This window comes from Aptenodytes forsteri, unplaced genomic scaffold (genome assembly GCF_000699145.1).
Source record: "Aptenodytes forsteri isolate BGI_AS27 unplaced genomic scaffold, ASM69914v1 Scaffold53, whole genome shotgun sequence".
NCBI lineage: Eukaryota > Metazoa > Chordata > Aves > Sphenisciformes > Spheniscidae > Aptenodytes > Aptenodytes forsteri.
The window spans coordinates 13,995,126-14,016,165 of record NW_008795909.1 but is presented as its reverse complement, the minus strand read 5'-3'; the positions used below and the strand labels follow the sequence as shown (position 1 = coordinate 14,016,165).

The 21,040-nt window shown below is 37.3% G+C and overlaps 1 protein-coding gene across 1 annotated transcript in view; it reads left to right on the top strand.

Annotated features, from left to right (window-relative positions):
* Positions 1–3,769: 3,769 nt before the first annotated feature.
* The window catches only part of CACNA2D3 (calcium voltage-gated channel auxiliary subunit alpha2delta 3), a 487,274-nt gene continuing 470,003 nt past the window's right edge, over positions 3,770–21,040 (top strand). The window contains exons 1-2 of the mRNA XM_009284485.2: positions 3,770–3,888; positions 4,512–4,593. Of these exons, the coding sequence (XP_009282760.1) occupies positions 3,770–3,888; positions 4,512–4,593 (201 nt within the window). The remainder of the gene's footprint in view (positions 3,889–4,511; positions 4,594–21,040) is intronic.

The window sequence follows — 21,040 nt, the reverse complement described above, 5'->3', positions numbered from 1 at the left end:
TAGTCTGTGTTCTCTACTTCAGCCTTTGTGTCAAATCTCATATTACCCTTTGCCCTTGACCTGTGGTTTTTTGTTTTGTTTCCCTCTGTTATTTTCCTGAATGTGGTCCACTGCAAAAGCTTTAGGGATTCATCCACTTTCTCTGACCGTGCCTGTGACTTTCTATTACAACACTTGATGATTCACGTGTCCAAATTTTATTTCTGCTTTCATGGGGAAAACAGTTTCTTTCATTTTCTGTGAGATACTAAAATGCGCCATTGTACTGGATCATCAAAGACACAGCAGGAGATTAGATGCCATTTTTGTCCCTTAAAAATGGGGGGCTGGGGGCAGGGTGATCCAACTTAATACACTTGTAGGGGGAGCTCTGCTTCTGAGACCACTGACGTGTAAGTAACTTAACTGCACTTACTGCTAAGATGCACTTTGGTTTTAGAACGTAAATTTACTAAGCGCATAAACATTTTTCCTTCTCTGATCAGTTTATCTGTACACACATCTTTCTATGGGACCAGCACTTAAAGGTTCTTCCAGATTCGGCAGTTATCTATAACAGCATAAGGACATGATAGAAATGCCAGATTACTTCCAAAATATAAATTCTTTACTATGCTGCTTTGAAACTTAGCTTTCTTCTGACTTTGCTCCAGGATGTCACAAGGCTGTACCAAATAATGAAGCACACTGCTATATCCCCAGTATAAAGGATTTGAACCTTTCAGCGGAACTTACCACTTGTTTTTTCTATTTATTTTCCTTGGTCCTTATGCAAACCCACTTAGGGAAAGTTTCTGCATCCCCCTCATGAAGACAACGTGGGGGAAACGGTAACGTTAGTTTTGAACCTGGTGTCTTGGCTGCAGTGATCTGCATACCAGGAATAGTCAGTAGTAGTCAGGCCAGAATACAATAGCTTGACAGAAAGTGTTGTCACTTCTAGTGGTTTATATGTATGGCTTGTGTGTGTTAAACCACTGTTACAGTATAGGTTTGCTTTCCATTCACTGAATTATCGAGAGGAACTAAATAACTGCAGGAACATAACCAGTGTGCATTAATGAAAGATGCTGAAAGCACTCTATGGTATAATGCATACAAATGTTTGTTAACACAAAAGGAGGTGGCCATGCTTGTACTGTCAAATGTAAATTTCTTTTTCAAGTGATTTTTTTCTGAGACTAGTGATAGTAGAAATAGGATTTCTATATTAAACAAATGTGAGTGTCCAGTTATAATTTCCAAATGCATAAATTGTAGATCTGATATGGTATTGAATGTATAATAAATGTAAGTGAAGGCCAGGTTTGACAAGTGACTATCATCTTTTCTTGCCAATAATTAGTGATGGTTTTAATAAATGTTAAGTTTCTTAGGCCTGTTTGAACACAGGCACATTGTATGTGCTTTCAAAAAGTTTCTAGGCTTCCAGTAATTCTTTGACGAATGAAGCTAGCTGTTACTTGTCACCAGTGCACTGTGTTGACTTGAAGCAGATAAGGATCTGCGTTAATGTAAAAACGAAGCTTGAATCCCACAAATTAGCCTTATGAATTTCCTTCCTGACATTGTTTAGCATGTAAAAAAGCTAAACAGTGCAAGTAGTGAGGCAGTCCACCATTCCTGTTTCATTCCTAGTTTTGAAAAGATGCTATTGTTTATATAATATGTTCAAAGGGGCACATAATTCATTATATATGGTTAGTTAGCCATGTGCATTTTTACATTTCTGCCTGTAGGTAGGCTGAACACCTGGTGACATGGCAGCATATTTAAAACACTGCTTAGAAAATCCACAGTAACAGCACGGATAATAGGACTTTCAAAATGGTTGATTAATACACAAAATAAGCATCCCTTTAACAAAACTTTCATTATTGCCTCCATATGAAGATAATAGTACAGACAGAAATATGATCTATTTACTGTTCATGGTGGGGATGGTCAGTGGGTGGTGAAAGTTGCGGTGTACCATGGTACTCTGTTCTATACAGTTTCCCTAAGGTAGTCTTTCTGTCGTTAAACTTCTAGTTTCTTCTGAGAAAGCAGAAAGCTTTTATCAGCCAGGTGTTGAACAGAGGTTTTGATATTTAAAGCAAAGTGTTCAGTGCTCTTAGAAATGTTAATGTGGAAAAAAAATACAGGTACTACATATCTAGCTTCAAGACAGAAAATCTTAAACAAGACAAGAACAGTATACAAAGGCAGAGTGAATATTTTGGGGTGTTAATTCTAACTCCAGAGGGAAGAAGCTAGAATTCTGGAGCGGACACTGGAGCTATATTGTATGATGCAAGGATGACTCAGCCCATACTCAGATCATCTCCAGGTCTTGCCATACTTATTTACATTAAAGTTCAATTGCTATTTTAAGTCTGTGCCTTTAGTGGAGAAGGTGAGAAACAAGCAGAGGGGAGGGAGAGGAATAAAAGCAAAAGGAGGGGAGGGTAGATTTTAAAATGCAACGACAACAAAAATACCTGGACCAATCCCTCCTGCTCCCCATGCTGCCTCTCTCTGTAGAGGAGCTTGTAATCCTATGTTTGCTGTATCAAGGGGATTCTTCTATGAGCACAAATTAATAATTTATTCATAGGCTCGAGTCAGTTAGCCCGCATTGATTTACTTATGCTGCATTTCTTTTCATTCATAAGCCTTTGCTAGTCCCAATCTCTCGGGTAGTGACTCGCTGCAGCGCTCAGGCATGGGAGAAAGCAGCATATGTGCCTTTATGCGCAAGGATGTGCTATATATGACTCGATTAAATGTGCGAGCCTGACCTAAACCCGGGGCTCGCTCCAGGAACCTGCTGCTCCGGCTCATCAGTGATGCTACCTCAGCGGGGATCGCTCCTCTCCTCCTTCCGTCTGTCGGTGCCCTCCTCGGTGCAGCTCCGCGGCCAGGATGCTGGGCGCTCTCAGCGCACAGGGCTGAGCTCCGTCCATCCATCGCCTCTCCGGGCTGTGTGACAGATGCTTGTCATGCAGCAGTGCCCTGCCTGAATTGGCCGGGTCTCCGGTGGGTGTGCGCGGTCCCCCCACTCCCCCGCCCCTGCCAGCCTTGCCGAGCCCTCCCTAGCTCAGCCCCCGACAATGTACAGCGCTCTCTTCTCGCCTTCCTGGAAGGGCTCAACTACACTTTCAGCTCCTCCAGACTTTCTCTGCTTTTGCCATACAGAGGCACCCTCCCTCTGGTCCAGCTCCTCCTGTGCCTGCCTCTCTGTCTCCGTGCTATCCCGTTAAAAGGCTGCTGCTCCTGCTCCACTGAACCAATGCGTTGGCTGACTTGATCTGGGATGAAGGCTGGAGGTTACCGGCGAGGGAGAGGAGAAGTCTAGGCAGCTTTCCATTTGCAAAGTGAGCAGTAATTGCAAGAAGACAGCCTCCCCAGTTGGAATCAATAGTCTGCTTTCTTGCTGCTAAGGGCACTTTGGAGCAGCAGTAGGTCACTGAAGTAACTCCAGCACACTGCTGACTGCGGAGTTGTAAAGAACTACGTGCAAGTGGCTGCAGTAGTGCTGGAAAACGCTTTGCTTTTACCAGGACACAATAGTTTTCAAGTCATTAGAGCTTCGCTTCTGGTCCTCTCCTTCCATTACACAGAGAAGGGTCATTCTTTGGAGGGATGAGGATGGAGCTGTGATTTCTTCCAGTGTTGTTCTAGTGGAGGGGGTAAGGCTGGGGAAGGAGGCTTTAGAAGCAAAACCCCACTGCTGCTGAATTCAGCTGTACTGAATTTCCCCAAATCTTTCCAGGCACAAAGAGGCACAATGTCAGAGAATCTGAATCTTCTTCGGGCTTTTTGGGGGTTTTTCTTTATCTTCTGGACAGCTTTTAACACAGCCTTAGTGGATGTGGTTGGATCGGAGCAGCAGATCCCCTTGTCTGTGTAAGTGCTTTCATGCTATTGCTCTCAGGACCATGTTCAAGGATGAGAACTTGACTGCTCAAATTCTTATCTTTTTGTATTGCAGATATTTGACTGTTCAAGGCACCTTTTCTCCTCTGTCAGCTGTGTTTAAAGCGGTAGTCTCTAACATGCTCAGCACTACTTTAATTTTATTGTAGGAGCATGTGTTGGTGGAGGATGTGGCCACAGAGTCTTAACTGAAGTGCTTGTATTTACTGAAGTTGATGCTGTTATCTTAACTCCTTCTCATGTGAGACTTTATCATTCAGAACTGTTCTGCCACTTTATCTGCTGCTTTCCTTTCAGTGGATATACGTTATATTGTGCCAGAGCATGTTTCTGTAAAAGTTGATTCTTTAAATTTAAACAGTGCAGGTTGGGTAGTTTCATATCAGAGGCCTTACCTTAGCACAGCATCTAGTTTGTGCTTATACTTGAACAGCGTCACTAATCTTTTGCTGTGCTTAGGTTCCTTAGTGAGCTCTTTGATGCAAAATTGCTAGGATCCTTCTGAGTGCAGCTGAAGCTGTTACAGTCTGTGTTGCTTGCTATGACATGTGTATTACATTTCTTCCTGTCTCTTTTTTTTTTTTTCTTCACAGTGTAAAGCTCTGGGCCTCAGCATTTGGTGGGGAGATCAAATCTATTGCAGCCAAGTACTCAGGTTCCCAGCTCCTGCAGAAGGTAAGGATCTCTTCAGTTGTAATAAGGAAGGTCTTAACAGAGAAAATATGGAGGCAGATTTAATTTTTTTAAATGAATGGGAAAGCAGTGCTGTACATGCTTTGGTCTAAGATCTATTTTTGTATTGCGTACTAGTCCCTGGTGACTCTTTGCACTGTGCTGCACTATCTGGAGAGTCCTTGATTAAACTGATATTTTTCTTTTTGGATGATTTCTTGTTATCGTTAGAAAGTAAACTCCAACACTTTCATTTCTTGAAGTCTAGGCTTCAGCCTAGATTGCGGGTATTTAATCTGGTTGCTGCATTGTGATGGTGATGTTTCTGTGTAGAAACAGCTGCTTCTTATGAAAAATGTTAACTTCTTTTGAGGAGCAGAATTAGTGCATATTGTATTATTTTCACCCTGTGCTGTATGTACGCAATTCACCGTATCAGGAGAAGGCGGCTGCACTGTTGTTTGTCATCTCTGCAGTTTTTACAATCCCATTATTCCCCCAATCATCTCAACCCAGTGCTGGGATGTATTACATCATTACAGATAAGAGGAATGAATGTGGTTATCTTCTTGCTCAGCTGCACAGCTGGGTAATAAGCTAGTGAAGTATTGCAAAAACTTGAGAAATTGGTATAAGTCTACATAATTGGGGCAGAGGCTAATGAGAAAGCGGATTTGAGTATTAGGTATATATCAAGGACTATGTTTACTCTAAATATGCAACCTATAGTACAGTTCTGTGTTGTAGACAATTTATTTTTACAGCAGTTGCTGAAAAAATATAATAAGAGACTAAGAGGAATATGTTAAAGATTTTAAGACTGCGATTTTGCGGCATTTAATATGTGATCCTCAAAATGGTAATATGGAAATGGAAAAACATTGAGACATTCACTGACTACAGAGACACTCATTCAACCCATATGTTAAATTTCTGCTGTTTTTTTAAATGTGATTTTTAGTTCTGAGTAACACGTTAGGTTTTTTTCCTCTAATTATGAAGGAAACTATTCCTTGAGCTTGAAGCACTTATTTTGAAAGGCTTGTGTATGTGTGAAATTATGTAACGGACAGAACATGTAGCAGTTCAAATAAAAAGCTTATGCTATCCATGTAAAATGAAAGCAACTGACTTAATGATTACTAAAGGCATATGAATTCCTTAGCAGGATCTGTCTTTTCAGTGTTGTATACCCAGGACCGCAAAACATGAACTTTACTAAGCTAAAATAGAGAACTATTAAGAACAAAAATATTTGAGGTCTCTTACTACCTCTCGAGGTCATTAAATAGCTTCATTTCAATATACTGGGCAAACTTTTAATCTGAAAATCTGGACATTCAGTATTTATTATACTTCTAGCTCACATTCTTTAAAGTCTGTGTAGTCTTATATCATCGCATTTTTGTATGAACTCTTTAAATACGTAAAGCAGATGGACCTTTCAGTTTTGATTAGTATCTAATGAAGTATTATTAAAAGGATTTAATTTTTATTGGGCCATAACAAACAGGTACCTTTATTTAACTTTGGAACTGTTCCACGCTCAGCCATTTTTGCACTAAAATGCAAAATTAAATTAAAAATTAAATCTACCAAATGCAGATAGTCCAAAATTTACTAGAAAAATATGGAATATACTGTGTTTTGCAATCGTGCTAAAATCCACAAAGAATCAGTATGAGAACCTTAATCATTCTTCTCTTCCTCTGTAGTAGATACTGCTGTCATCCCTCTGTAATGTATTTTTTCCCTCTGAAGTAGCAAGATTTCTTCCTATTGGTTGTTATAATTGTAGGTAATTGGAAGCTATTCATTTTACCTTTTCATCAGCATCTTTTCTATTTCACAAATCAGTGCTTCTGTTTTTGAAGGTGGACAGTGTATGTTCATTCCAAGCTATTTTGTTTTTGTTTCTTGCTTTTGTTCTGATATTTCATTATAGAATGACAGAAGAAAGACAAAACACAGATTTGACAGGTATTTAGAGCATTTTTCTTCTTCTGTCACATCCCCTATTCTTTTTTTTTTTTTTGCTTTTTCCCTTCTTGTTACAGTAGTTTTGGGAAACCTCTGCTGCTTTTTATTTCTATTTAAAATTCCAAGTGTCTTTGTCCTTTTCAGCTTGCTATTTCTTGCTGTTGATCATGGCAAATGAGCCTGGATGACAGACGACTTTAACGTGTATCTTTTTGTATTGTTATAAAGTATATTTCTCTTGTAAGCTTGTGTGAACAAAAACATACTAAACTTCGAGATTTGCAAGTATTTTCAGCACACAAAGTCAGTGGCAGAAGTTATAACAATTAAGTGATAGCACAGTAGGGGTCTAAATGCAAATGCCTTTCCCCACCCCCCCCTACTAGCCGGGCATCAAGAATCCATTTGGTATTTACTGTGAGCGCTGGGTGATCAGAGTCAATGTCTCTTTAAAGTCAAGATTCCACTTTGGAAGCAGTGCGACTTCTAATATTACTGGAGGAATCCACATTTTCTGGTTATGAATTAAGCATCGTTAAACAAATGAAGATATAAAATGTGCATATAATTATGTATTATATATACTGGGCAACATAGATTTCTCAATTACCAACTGCTTTGCAGCGCCATTTAGTTTAATAAAGGCTTGCTAAATGAAAAATTAATGTAAAGGTTACTTGATTCATTCTGTTAGCATATAATAGCGCTACTTTCAAGGGAATGCGTTTGAAATCAAGGCATGATTGACACTCTCTACTGCCCAAATGTTTTACATGTTAAGAGTCATTTGACCCATACTAAAATTTCATTGAGCAAATGAAGTCATGTGAGTTACTCAGTAAAGCAAAATTTTGCCAGCTTTTAGCTGTGAATACTGATGTAGTTATTACAATTCTGAAGTCTTGCTGTACTGTGAACATCAAAGGAGTAACCAGCACTGCTGTCCTCTTGAGTTTCAAAAAGATGTGTAAGAATATTTTTGTCAGTTTTTTCAACTATTTATTTTTCTTAAAAAATACTACTTGATTGAATGTTTTATTATTTTATTTCATTGTGACAATCTTATCCAAGTATGTTGTTATACCTCCTAAGAGTATATGGGATATACGATTTTTCCCGAAGTTGACTTTAGATTAAATACAGACACTGTAAATAGCTGAGAAAATAATAGTTCAGCAAATAATTTCAGAAATGATGATCTTTTAAGCAAAATTAGCACTTAAAAATGTAGCATTTTAATGTTCTACTAGCTTTCAAAGCGAAGGAACACCATTCAGTGTTCAAAAAAACATACACTAGAAAATAGGACAATATTATTTCTAAGTTACCTGATTTATGGAGGTTTTACAGTTGTCATATAGATTTGGCAGCATACAAGAAGCTGCTTGGTGCTGTAGAGACATGCATGCTCTTCACCTAGTTAGCAAATGCTGCTGGGGCCTAAGAATTGATTGAAATTTTCATTGTCTCTTAGGTGCTTATATTTTTTTCCTTAGACTTTCAAAAGACATCCCTCTTATTTGAATCTTGACGCTTCTTTAAACTTTTTTTTTAAAATGTGTTTGTTTAGTGAGTACTGCAGTAAATGTGAAAGTATAGCCCACTGCCAAAGCCAGACTTTAAGCATAGGATGCAAAGCAAGGGTTAGGTGCCAGGAAGACATTCACTTCAGCTGCTAAGATTAGAATTTTGGAGGAACAGACTTTGGGGAACACTACTGTTCACATTACAGTGTCCATGATAATAGTGTATTTTCAGTTCCACGCTGTTGCAAAATAATAGTAATAATAATAAAATGGAAGCAAAGAATGCAGGTAATGTGCCTTCTGTTAATGTTAAAAATAATTGTTACACAGTAAAGCTTTTCTAATATCAGTGAAGTGTCTGATTCTCTAAAAATGCAGTGTGGTCTGTGCTTTCCCAGATTTCTTTTGGAGAGACTTTTTTTAATGTTCTGAGCTTTGATAATTCTTGATTTGGTCCTGAATAGTCAATATTATTTTATTGCAAAGGTAGGAACAGTTTCTAACTGAAAATAAACTTTATTTATCGGTTCTGCCATAAAGGTTTCTTACTGAAGACAAGCTTGTTTAAGGCTATCTCAGATTTTTCTTATGCAAGTCGACTGAGTCTTCACTGTTAGGTAAGCACTGACTGCCATGGTCTCAAGCCGTCTGTAGTCTGCATCTGCCTACTCCTTTCAACAAATTCTTCATTGTGTTAGGAGTTCTCAAATCATTGTGTTTTTTTCAAAGCAGGTTTTCCAATCAGTATAGCATTCCTATTTTTAAAGGTTCAGAATTGCATTTTGTCTTACTGACTAGATTTGGTGCTGTATCGTGTTATTTCTTACAACTATGGAAATGTCAGTGCAAAACTAATATAATTAGTTTTTTAGATTAGTGATTTAGATCAATTAGCATTCAGCTGGTATATCTGATTCATGCAGTACATCTATCTTTAGTTTTAAATTGTATAATAGTGACTTAAATTCTTAGAGAAGTTTAGTCCAATCACCTTGACATTAATTGCTTTTCTTTTATTCAGCCTTATGTTGGTTTTGGTCTTTGTAGGCTGTTTCTTCTTTGCTCGAGATGCTGCAACTACTGCTTTGAAGGAAGGGTCAGTAAGATTGAGACATGCAGTTTACGGTATATACGTGGATTGGCTTCTTGGGTAGCAATTCAAACTTTTGCCAGCTGAGCAATTTTAAAACTGCAAAAACAATACTGATTTTTTTCCTATCAAAAATAGGGGAAAAAACGATCAAAAAACTGTAGACATATGAATATGATTTAAAAAAAAGGCAACACCACGACCACCCCCTGCAAAAACCCGAAACCCAAACAATATGCCCCCCCCCCCAAAAAAAAAAAACCAACCCAAACCCGAAACTCAAAAAAACCCACCAGCCAGGTAAATGGTCTAGAGCTTACAAAAAGCTCTGTTCAGAGTTAATTCATTATAATTCAAACTCCTGAAGTCTGGATTATGTAAAATGTGTCTCCTAGCACTGAATTAAAATCAAGCATTAGAAAATAAAAGAAATATGCATCTGAGAATCTTAAATCACTTTAATTCTGATGATTAATGCAAATGATGTTTTGGAACTTGCAGAGCTTGAACCTCCATCCCCTTTAATTCTTACAGATCTTTGGGCTACGTAAATCACAAGGTTATTCTCGGTGACAAGCTAGTTACAGAATATTTCTGTGTGTTTGGTGAAGTATTTAATTTGTTTATCTGCAGACATAAAGTTAAACTCTTTTGGATAGATATTTTAATTTTTCTTTAACAAAGAAAAAAAATAAGCAAATATATTTATATGCTACTAATGTATTAGGTGGAAAAACCTGCTGGGTCCAATACTAATTTTCAGGTAGCATATTGATCTGTAGAGGAAACTATCGCAGTGCTATCAAACTTGCAATAGTGTGATCTCTTCTTCTTAATAACAGAGAATAATTTTTCCTCCTTTCTTGTAACGAAGTTCTGCCATCTCTGAAGGTATTGGAAAATTTTCTTTGCCTTCAGTGAAGTTAGACCTGCATCTTGAATGACCTACAGTCTTACTCTCATCTCCTGTTTGAATGTTATGGCAGGAGTAATAATTTCTTAGTGTTGGTAATGTTTTTAAAATGTAGTCTAAATCAGCCTGAATATCAATCATTATGTTTTATATTTCTCTTTAGCTAAAAGGAAAGCCCTGTTTTAATCAACGGTGAATTCATGCTCTTCTGCCATCAGCACTCCGTGTCTTGCAGTATTTTCTGTGTCTGTCTGGGTTTTGCAAGCACAGCATGATCCTCTTACTTGTGTTACTTGAAAGTAAATATGTTCTATTGTTAATACATAGTAGAAATAGGAGATGGCTTCAGTAAGTTTACGATACATGCATTACACTTTCAATAATGTCTTTTAATATGGAAATTGAGTGGACAATCCAACTGGAAAACATAAAATCTTGAAAGGAAATGAATGCTAATTCCCTTGCTTAATGCATTTATGATTGCTTGTTTTCACATCCTGTATCGGAAAATGCTTACATTTCAAGGTTAAAAGAGCCAGTCTCCATGCAAATTATCTTGACAGTGAAGGTATGTAGAGCCATGAATAGATGCCACGTTGTAGTGGTGATTCACTTTTAAGCAACTGCTAATCAATACTCTACACTTTCAAATATTATTACTGTTCTGTAGGGTACAATTTTTTGTTGCTGATGATAAGTGGTTACACATTGTACAACACAAATTATATATTGATAGGCTAGACTATATTTTAGGTTGCTGTAGAAGCTGCAATGAAAGGTCTTCATGAAATACTTTGACTAATATGTTGTTCTCATGAAGTTCCATTTTGTTTTTTCTATATATATTTTTGCAAAATTGCATGGATGTTTTTGTGAGCCTATTTAGCATCTGCCCAGTTCATTTGTAAAGCTTAAGTACTTTTTTAGAGTGAATGACAAAATCATTGCAAGATTTGTATTTGAAAAGGAGGTCTGTGTAAAAATGCCTTTTTTTTTTTTCTTTTTTCATAGTTGGAGAAAAGTTGGGAAGGGTCTTGGAAGCCTTTCCAGAGGTGATGAATTCCAGGGACAGGTACTTTCTGAAAGTATCCTGCCCTCAGATCTCCTAAGACTTTACAGATGGAGTTATCCATCTTATAGTTGATAACTACTACACCGTTTCTGAGGATGATGATGTAAGACACAAGGAGATTGTGACTGGTCAAGAGAGACAGACTTGTTAACACAGGAGTGTACAGATGTTACAACCAGAGTATTTGATTTAATCTGGGAATAAAATAGTAGACAGTAGAATACAGAGCACAGGAATTAAGGTGTCATAAAGCCCTCCTGCATAAGAGAGTTGGATTCATGCAGTCTTTAGCAGGATCTCAGCAGTAGCTAGAGCATCTTGGATTGCTTTAACAAGCTAGACTTGAGTTGACAGTAGATAGATGTCAAGTTTAGAAGAAAATAATTTGTTTAGCTAGACAAAGGTAAAATAAGGCCATTTCGTCAGTGGTGCTCTTTGAGAATGAAGGGAGAAACAGATTTGAATTTGTAGTGAAGTTAGTGTTAGGTGCATAACTGTATGTTTGAAATGATCTGGATTCAAATCTTGGACAAGCCTATTGGTGAGGTGTGTGTGTTTTAAATATATCTTTAAAACAGGAATGCCTGAGCAACACCCAGTGCCAGGCAATTTTCAGGAAAGGGATGACAGTTTAGGAGACAAAGATGATTGCTGTAGTGGAAGACAGAAATACTTAATATGATTTGCTGGATGCTTTGTATAGGAATATGATTTTCATTTTGTGCACATGAGGTTCAGGTTTATTTCCTGGAAGATTCCTAACGCAGGAAAAATGCATTTTTTCCAGAAGACTCTTTCAAAACTCTGAGAAAGCTGGTTACCTTAACAAGAGTTTTGGAGGCAGAGATGGGTGGAATTGTTGCTTCCACTCCTAGACTAATTTATGTAAGTAGACATTTGTAATCTTGTACAGATGCCCTCAGAAAGACTGAACTCTTGCACTAGCTTCCTGTTATAGTTGAGGTTTCCTGTTTGCTAGGACCACAAATTAGTTTTCTCTTGTGTTGCTTTTTATACCAATTCCTCTTGCGCTTATTACAAGCAAGGGTTATTCTCTCTCATCTCTCTATTGACTCTTTTTTCCCCCCCTGTCAACTCCACCCATCATAACCAATTATGGATGTGTCAAGACACTGATTTACAGAAGTCATCAGCAGAGGAAGTCGCAGACTGCAGATGTTCTTGCTGCTTTTGTTATCTGTGGCTATTGTGAATATACTGAGGGGCTGAGGAATGTTTTACCTTCAAGGATTCATCTGATCTGATACATTTTACCTGTTCCCCATTTCTACCATATTTTCTGGTAAAATGGCTGATGTGGCTATCTTCAGTCTCTGCAGAGAGCTGAGAAGTGACTGGGAACCTCATGTATGATAAACCATATGTCAAATCCCTATTTACGAGACTAGAAATGTTCTAAACTGTAGAAACTCTTAAAGGGTAAGATACTTACGTTGCGTAAAAAGAGGGGGACAACCAGACCTGAATTCCAAAAAACCTTTCAATGTCTGATGCAGACAGGTATGCTGTGTGAAAGAGACAACCTTCAAATAAGCTAGAAAACTAGGGGGGGGGGGAACCCAAATTAAAAAAAAAGTGTATTTCCTCTTGTACTGAGGAAGAAAGTGTGGAGAAATATAAATGGGGCGGGGGAGAGGGAAGAGAGGAAGAAGAACTATGTCTGTTTCACTAGACAGTGATACAGTGTCGTGGGCCAAGCTGTGCCTGAACAAAACTAGTAAAAACTTGAAAGGAAATATGGCAGCATTCTTCACATGCAGAAAACCAAGAAGAATAATAAATGTGTTCTCTATATCCATGGTAGATGAACAAGAACTGGTCTTTAAACACAAGAATTAATTTTTCCTACTATCAAAAACTTTTTTTTCCCTGAGAGAAAACACTGGAATAGCGTGGAATCTTGCAGGGTGGCTTATCAGAACAGATTACCTGCCATTATGTAGATCTTGTTGAACTGCCTTATGTTAGGAAGATGAGCTACATAATCCTTTCTTTTGGAGTCTTGTATCTTTTTTTTTTTTTTTTATTTTGGACTGTAAGTGATGAAAGTAATTGTATTTCTTCTTTGACGTCTATATGTACTGTTAAGGTTTGTGCCTTTATCTCCTTAAGACACAGCTGGGGAGTCCTTCAACTTTCAGAGCAGAAACAGGTTATAAAACACTGTCATTATTGCTGTACAGGTTGGCTGAACACTTGCGCTTTTTTTTCCCCCCTCCCCTTTATAAGCATACAATCAAATGATCTTATTAACATATATGGCTTTTTACTATAAAAGGATAAATATACTAAAAATAACAGATTAAACTTGTAAGCAGTCTTCATCTATTTGACTTGAAGTCCAACAACCATGTGGTAAGACTTCAGCAGGGCTACCTTTCAAGATGTCCCAACATGTTCTTATGTTAAGTGTAACTACAAATTACATAGGTAATAAAGCTTCACTAGGGCTTGTAAGACAGTGTGATGTTCCAATGAGAGAGAGGGAAATGGTTGATTAGGTGTAAACTCCTGGTTTATTCCTTACATACCTGCCACATGTTCTAGTGCTTTGCTATCAGCAATTACTGGTATTTAATGAAGTTTGTTCTTAACTCTTCTTACTCTTGAGAAGAGTTCTTCCTAAGCACTACTTATGCTGAATTTTTGCTTTTATAGGTAGAGCCTGTTTGGTTGGTTTGATAGAGTCATCAAGGCATATAGGTTCTGGCAATGACTCTTAATCAGAAAAGTGTTTGACAGGTGGTTGTTTCTAGCCATTTGTTCTATCTGTCAAGATTCCTGAAAGAACCGTAAAGAGTTAAATCAATGCATTTCATTAAGGTGACCAAAACAATTTCTAAAATATTAGAAGGTGTTCTCTTTGTCAGAGCACTTGCTCCTACTTCTGTGTTTTGCTTTTGCCTTCCTTAATTTGACATGTTATTTTATTATTGTCTTTCTCTCTCCCCTGTCCTCCTCTCTGAACGACATTATTTATCTTATATTTGAATCTTTCTGTTTTAAAATGGGCAAATGTTCTAGAGAGAAATGTTTTCTTCTGAGACTGATGCCAAATGCTTTGCATAAATCAGTTTGCAGTACAGGAGGCACTTAAAATAGCTATTACTATTTATCCTTCAAACTAGATTACGAGATCTTAGAGTACTCAAGGAAGTAAAAGATGCAAGAAAAAGTTGTTCTCAGGTTCATTAACAGAATAAATCATATGGTGACATAATCTAGTTCATAAGATTGGGGATATAACGTGAGAAGTATGTGTGTATAATTCATTCAATGTATTGGGGCTTAACGTGTGGATCCTGTTGATTGTTCATTAGTTAGCTTGCTTATACATACGACTGACAGTAGTTTCCTTACCGAGGATTTGCTCTTAGTTTTTACGAAAGGGTGGAAATTACTTTTGAGCTTCTAATAGCCTCATGAAATGTTTTCCTTTGGTGTACTCAAAAGGTGAAGTTGACAGGCTTCCCTGAATTTTGTCCAGGTGGCGGATTATATATTACGTTAATACTGTTCTATAATGTGCAAGTTGAGTAGATCTCTGATTAATGTTCTTCTGAATACAGTGATACTGAATTTAAAAATTCTAATTGTACTCATAACAGACTTTTGTGTTTGGCACTAATGACTCAGCAAAACTGGTTCTGGAAAAAAACCTCTCATCTTCCCCCATTGCACAACTGTCTTACTCTCTTCCACTATGGAACTTTGTTTTGAATAATTTCTGAAATCGTAGAATAATTCATTCTGGAAGAAGATATAGAAGGTCTTTTAACTCAACCTCCTGCTCAAAGCGAGGTCAGTGCCGAAATCAGTGCAGATTTCTTGGGGCTTTGTTGGTTCTGATCTTCAGAACCTCCAAAGACAGAGATACCACAACGGTTTTTGTTCCAATGGTTGACTGGATGAAAAGGTAGTTACTTAAGTTGGAACTTCCCATTTCAATTTATGACTGCTGTCTGTCACTTCTCCTACTGTGCTCCTCCATAAATAGCCTTGGTTCATCTTCTCCATAACCTTCATGTAGGTATCGAAAGGCATGACACTTTGTCGTGGCAGGCCTCTCTTAGGCCCCAGTCATAGACAATATTATACCATCTTTTAGTTGCTTCATCAGGTCTCAATGCTTTCTTTTCTGACCCATTCTTTTGAAATAGTTTGCACTAACATTACAGGCTCTTAAAATGAACTCTCTGCTGTTTAATATTCAGGTGGGCTTTTTTCCACAGACACTTCTGTTCTCACGATAGGAGTATGTAACTGTTCTCATAATTACAAAGTCTCAAGAGTAATTTCCACTAAGTTGATTGCATGAATTGGAGAAGGTTGGTTGTGGTTTTTTTTTTTTAATTTGTCGTGGTAACAAAGGAATTTCCCTTCTAATCTAGGGCTAAACCAAACCCTTTAGCTCCCAGTTGCTTCACTAACCATTTTCTTTTACTGTCTTTATCAGCCACAGTATCTTAAGTGAACTTAGTGTTGTACAGAAATAATTTGTTAGCTGGTAGGAGGTTTTACGTCTTATCTGTTTATACTTGAAATTATTCTACAGTAGCTCCAAGGAGCTTCTTTGTGCTTTTATACACAAACAAGGATTTGACTTGCTTCCCTAAAAAGCAGGAGTCAAAATTATGCAGTCATAGTATCTCTAGCCTGTTAGATAAAAGCACTGTGAAAATGCTGTTTAGAAGGCATTATGAAAACTTTGGTCAGGGCCACAGCATATAGTGTTCCTATTGTTCCTCTAGGTCATATTTTAGTGTTTGGCTATTCAATATACTCCAAGATTTTGTGTCAAGCTATCTAAGTTGCTAATTTTCAAGACACAAAAAAAGGATCTACATACTACAGGTATTAAAATTTGATGTGTTGGGAACACATCATTGGTCACAAAATTAGATAATTATCTTTTATCTTCTAAAGTGACAAAGCTTCAAAGATGAAAAGAAGGAATATTCAAACGTCAGCTTTACCTTGAAGCTAAATGACTATCATTTTATGACAGCTGTGCAAAATGTATGACTGCCAAGCTGCTTGTACATGATGCTATCGTATTACATTAATAGAAATTTTCACTGATAATGAAAACTGGTAGGAGGCTAAGAGTAAAGCTTTGTTATGACTTGCAGCCATTGACTATCTGCATCCAACAGATTTATTACCCCCTACACACATCGTGCCTTTTACAATATCTTCTGCCATTTCTTCAACAAAGTACAACAAGAAAGATGATGATATAGATGGTACGATACAAAAAAATCTGAGTACTCACTTCACACTTCCACCTATCATTACCAACTGCAATGCAATTTTGTAGTAAAAGTAGAGATGAGTTCTGACGTCCCCCTGGAACTTTCCATGAAAAACATTGAGGGGGGGAGGAGAGAAGGGGAACATTAAAGAAAACTGGAGGATTTCTGTTGGCCAACCCAGATTTTAATTTTCCTATTAAAATCAAGGCAGTAGACAGATTCAGATATATCCGGCTTCTTATCCTACGTCTGTGATAACTTTCTTGATGGTCTGCTTAGGCCACGTAATCTTAGTGGCCAAAATTTGGTGAAGCCCTTAAGCATGATATTAACTTAACCTGTAATGTCACACATACAAATCCGGCACTTGTGGTGGTGGTAGGATTTCATCCAGAATGCCAGAAGCCTTGAATTGAAAGTTAATACTGCTAGTAGGATTCCCTTCCTCACCCCTCGTCCACCCCACCCCCCCACCCCCCAAAACAGAGGCATCTTTGCCTAACTTTTCCATGTAAAATGGGCCTAGCTATATTGCCTTTTTCCTTAAATTTCTAAGCTTTGAAATTGTTTGGATCAGGAGCAACACTTTTTGTAGAGTGTTTAGCATATGGAGAGGATCAGGTGGTAAAGAACAGCACTAGCATATGGATATGGAAGTAAAGCAAAGTACGTGGAATGGATCAGCTCCGAGAGCTACAAAGCATTAATTTTGACACACTTTTTAAGTAAAACTTCTTTCACTACTGAAAAGATAAATGGTTTCCTCTAACAGTCCTGAATAACTCCAAAATTGATAGAAGCCCTCTTATTTCTGCTGTTGATACTTGGTATCTGTAGTTGGCAATAAATCTCCATATGGCATTGTGCTGGCAAGTGAAATTGAACCCTTTCTTGTCAGAGAATTAATTCTTCCTATGCTTTGAATGCTAAGTGATATGCTGATATTAGAAAGTAATTTTCAATTTTGCAAACATTTTCTTCTTTCCCTTATACCTTTTTTTCCGCACCCTGGTACTTCTTTCTTACTATCCATTTTCCATGTAACTACAGTTCTGCGCTATTTTTTTTTTATCTAGATCCTTCAGACTGACCTTCTCTGATTATCTTCCAAGTGAGATCCAACCAATAAGACTCATTACACAGTCAAATTCACAAATGTCAAATGCAGTTAAATTGGGAATCAAACAATTTTCTTTATCCTTTTATGGGTAGCTGATTATTTCTGTCTGTATTGCAATTACCATAGAAATTTATTTTCTATGTGTACTTTCTCACTCTGTCCTTCTCTGTGCTCCCACTTCTTTATAGCCATTGCTTTTTTCCCCTGGAAATTTTTACCATTAATGTATTTTTTTTTCAATGCCTTAAGCGATGTAATCATAATGCTGCAGTGAGGATCTGGTCAGCTGGAGAAAAATATGCAGAAATAAAATGAGTAATGACTTAACACTTTAATACAGAAGAATGGGGGAAGGTTATGCCAATACAAGTGCTGTTCTTAAAATTATCTTTTCATTAAGTTATGATGTTTGAACCTTTTAAAAGGAAGAATAAATACATTAGGATCTGCTGGTGCACCTTACATGGTGTGAACATTATTGGAAAGAGAAGGTTGTTATTTCCCCAGCAACAGCCAATATACCTAGTTGTACCTTGGATGGCGTGTTCAGGAAGTGGGCAGGAGGGACACAGAATTCCCTCCAAAATTAAATGGAAATCTTCTGTCATAGCAGGGGAGGCAAGTTTACAGCATCTTTCTGACAATATAAATTGGAGGGAGGAGTCAGTATCAGGAAGCTACTGCAGTCTGTTTAAAAACAGCTAAAGGTGAGAACAGGGACATGTAAAGGTACTAAGATGAAGAGGAATGGAACACGTTGGGAGCAAAGAAGCAGAATGGCTGAAGAAAGAGTTATTTTTTCTCTGTAGTTTAATACAATCGGAGAATACGTTTGTATGAAATTCAGTCAGTATCTGTATTCTGATAATTATTTTTGACAAATCTATTAAATGAATAATTCTCTCATTAAAAAAAATAGAAGCCACAGCCAGAAAGTCAAGTTTGCTATTTTTGAAATGCATGAGTACCACATGATTTTAAAACTTTTGCCAAGAACTAAAATTAAGAGGAAATTGTTTGCTAAGAAATGTAAATTTCAATTCAGGAAAGGCATCTGAAATTAAACTGAGTATTAGTAATGACATAATTCTGACTTTGGCTTCCCAGATGCTTAAAATTTGAATGCTTTAACATTTTTTTTTTTTTTAAATTCGACATTTGCTCTGCTGCAGTCCTTTATTCTGCACAGCCCCAGTGTAGTAGGAATAGAGTTCAATTACATTCATAACTTGGCTCTAATCCTGTCCACTCCACCTTAAGCATGTTATTAATGTAAATATATGTTTGTTCAGAAGAATTTCCTCAGCGTTACAAGATGTCTGGGGAGTTTTGTCTGAAAAAGGATGGTAGAAAATGGCATTATATGTGGATTGGGACCTATACTTATGTGTTGGAATAATTTAAATGTTAGCGTATAGAATTATTCATGTATGGCCATATTTGATTGCACGCTGTTTATTTATCTTGGTTTATAAATATACAGGAGTCGATAACTGAAAACTCTAATTATTCTGAACATAATTTGTCAGACAAAAGCAGCTGCTAATTCAGCTCTTCTCAAGAATCTTCAGTAAAATGCACAACCTAAAAAATAGTGTCTTGAAAAGTACAAAATTCCCATTCTTCACACAAATCCTCTGTGCCTATCTGGTATCTTCCTCTCAAGAATCTAGTAAAAACCTATGGCTTTCTGGTGTGACTAGAAGGGCAATAAATCCGGGCAGGCTGTACTGTGGCTTGCATTGCTTGAACTTCACTCACTGAAAGTAACGTTTTCAATGTTATAGGACAACTCCGTAATTCAGCAGAGATGATCCTTTCGCATCTTAGTTACTGGTTGAAATGTCAATATGTTTGTTGGCCAGTTGGTGCAATCATTACATTGAATTAAATAATGCTCTTTCTGCTTTAGAAGCCTCCAAAAAACCTATAGTCCTGGTTTCGACCCTGACCTGTTGATTGACCTTCTGCAAATCAATTCTGATATATGTCTGATTCCATATTTATAAAGATGTTGAAAATTATGCTTACTGTCTGCAGTTTAAAAAAGAAGTTTTGATGACAGCTTGCGTGTAAAATTTGCTTTTGTGGGGTGGTTTTTTTTTTTGGTGTGGTGTTTTTAGTTTAGTGGTTTTGTTGTGGTTTTGGGTTTTTTTTTGTTTTGTTCTTCTTAATAAAATGATATCAGATATCACTTACTAGTATGTATTGATGAATGATTGATCTAGTTGACTGAACATGTCAACTTCCTATAACTTCTCCAATAGTAGCAGTGCTGTCAAAAAAGAACAGTCTTGGAGTCTGGATGATACAGCATCTGTTTCCAAAGGCTTAGGAACTTGAATGAAAACAAGGTGCGTGCAGGATTAACGTAATTATTTCAATCTCTTTTAAGAGTAAACTAACTACCACAACATTCAAATTCACATCAGTTCAGGAGCAACTGAGGCAAATGCAGATGGGAGTTACTTTGCTTGTTGATATGAATGGCCCCTCTGTAGTGGTCTTGTGCCTGAAATAAGGTCATTTTTGGTAACAGTATGCATGCTTTTTAATGAAAAGTACTTGCATAAAGTGTTGATTAGCTCAGATATTGTAAAAGAATAGCTGATTCTGTGTTGACTGTCTAGGGCTAAAGTCATGACTGCTGATGAGAAATGATGTAAAGACGACGACTGAGGAAAGGAATTGCTTCTGGACTGGCAACTAGTTAAGGTACCTGCCAGTAAAAAATAATTTCCACATATAGGATATATGAGTAGGTCTGTGTCTACTATGATTGTATGCAGCCTTGCAAGCCTTTAAACCAGTACTTAGAATGCTGACTATTGTATAAATTGCAAAAGGATTGGATCTGCAATCTGGAAGTTTTCTTTTATATTCACAATAGTCATACACAGTAATGAGACTGTTATCTGTAATGAGACTGTATTCTGTTGGAAAAGAGGTGTAGAATGTTTGAGGGTGCAGTGTTCTTTAGGCTGGAAAAATGTTACGGTTTAAATACGAAGAGTAATTATAAGTCTCCTTGATGGCTTCACATTAAGTCAAGCTGTAATTCATTTTAACTGCAAAAGTGTATGTACTTTGCCAATTTTTACTTTTTCTCCTTGGTGGGTAGGAGGTTAGAATTGAAAGATGGCTTTTGTTTCCTTGTTTAATTGCCTAAAAAGAAAAGTAACTGGAATAGAATCCCATTTCTTGTAGGTAAACAGTAAAATAAGATTCTCTCACCTGGTGAGAGATACAACATATGTATTCCCTAATTCTTCTGTTCATTCCCTTCCAGAGGAGCTGGCAATCCTTTTGTGCCACGAGCTCTTCTCCTTCATTATGTCATGTATGAGGAATTGCTTTTTTCCTTTTTAATATGAGTAGCTTGATATACAACATACCTTCTGCCTTAAGCATTTATTTTTCTTCTCCTTTCTGATACTTTTTCATTTCCTCCCTGCCCCCCCCCCCCCCCCCTC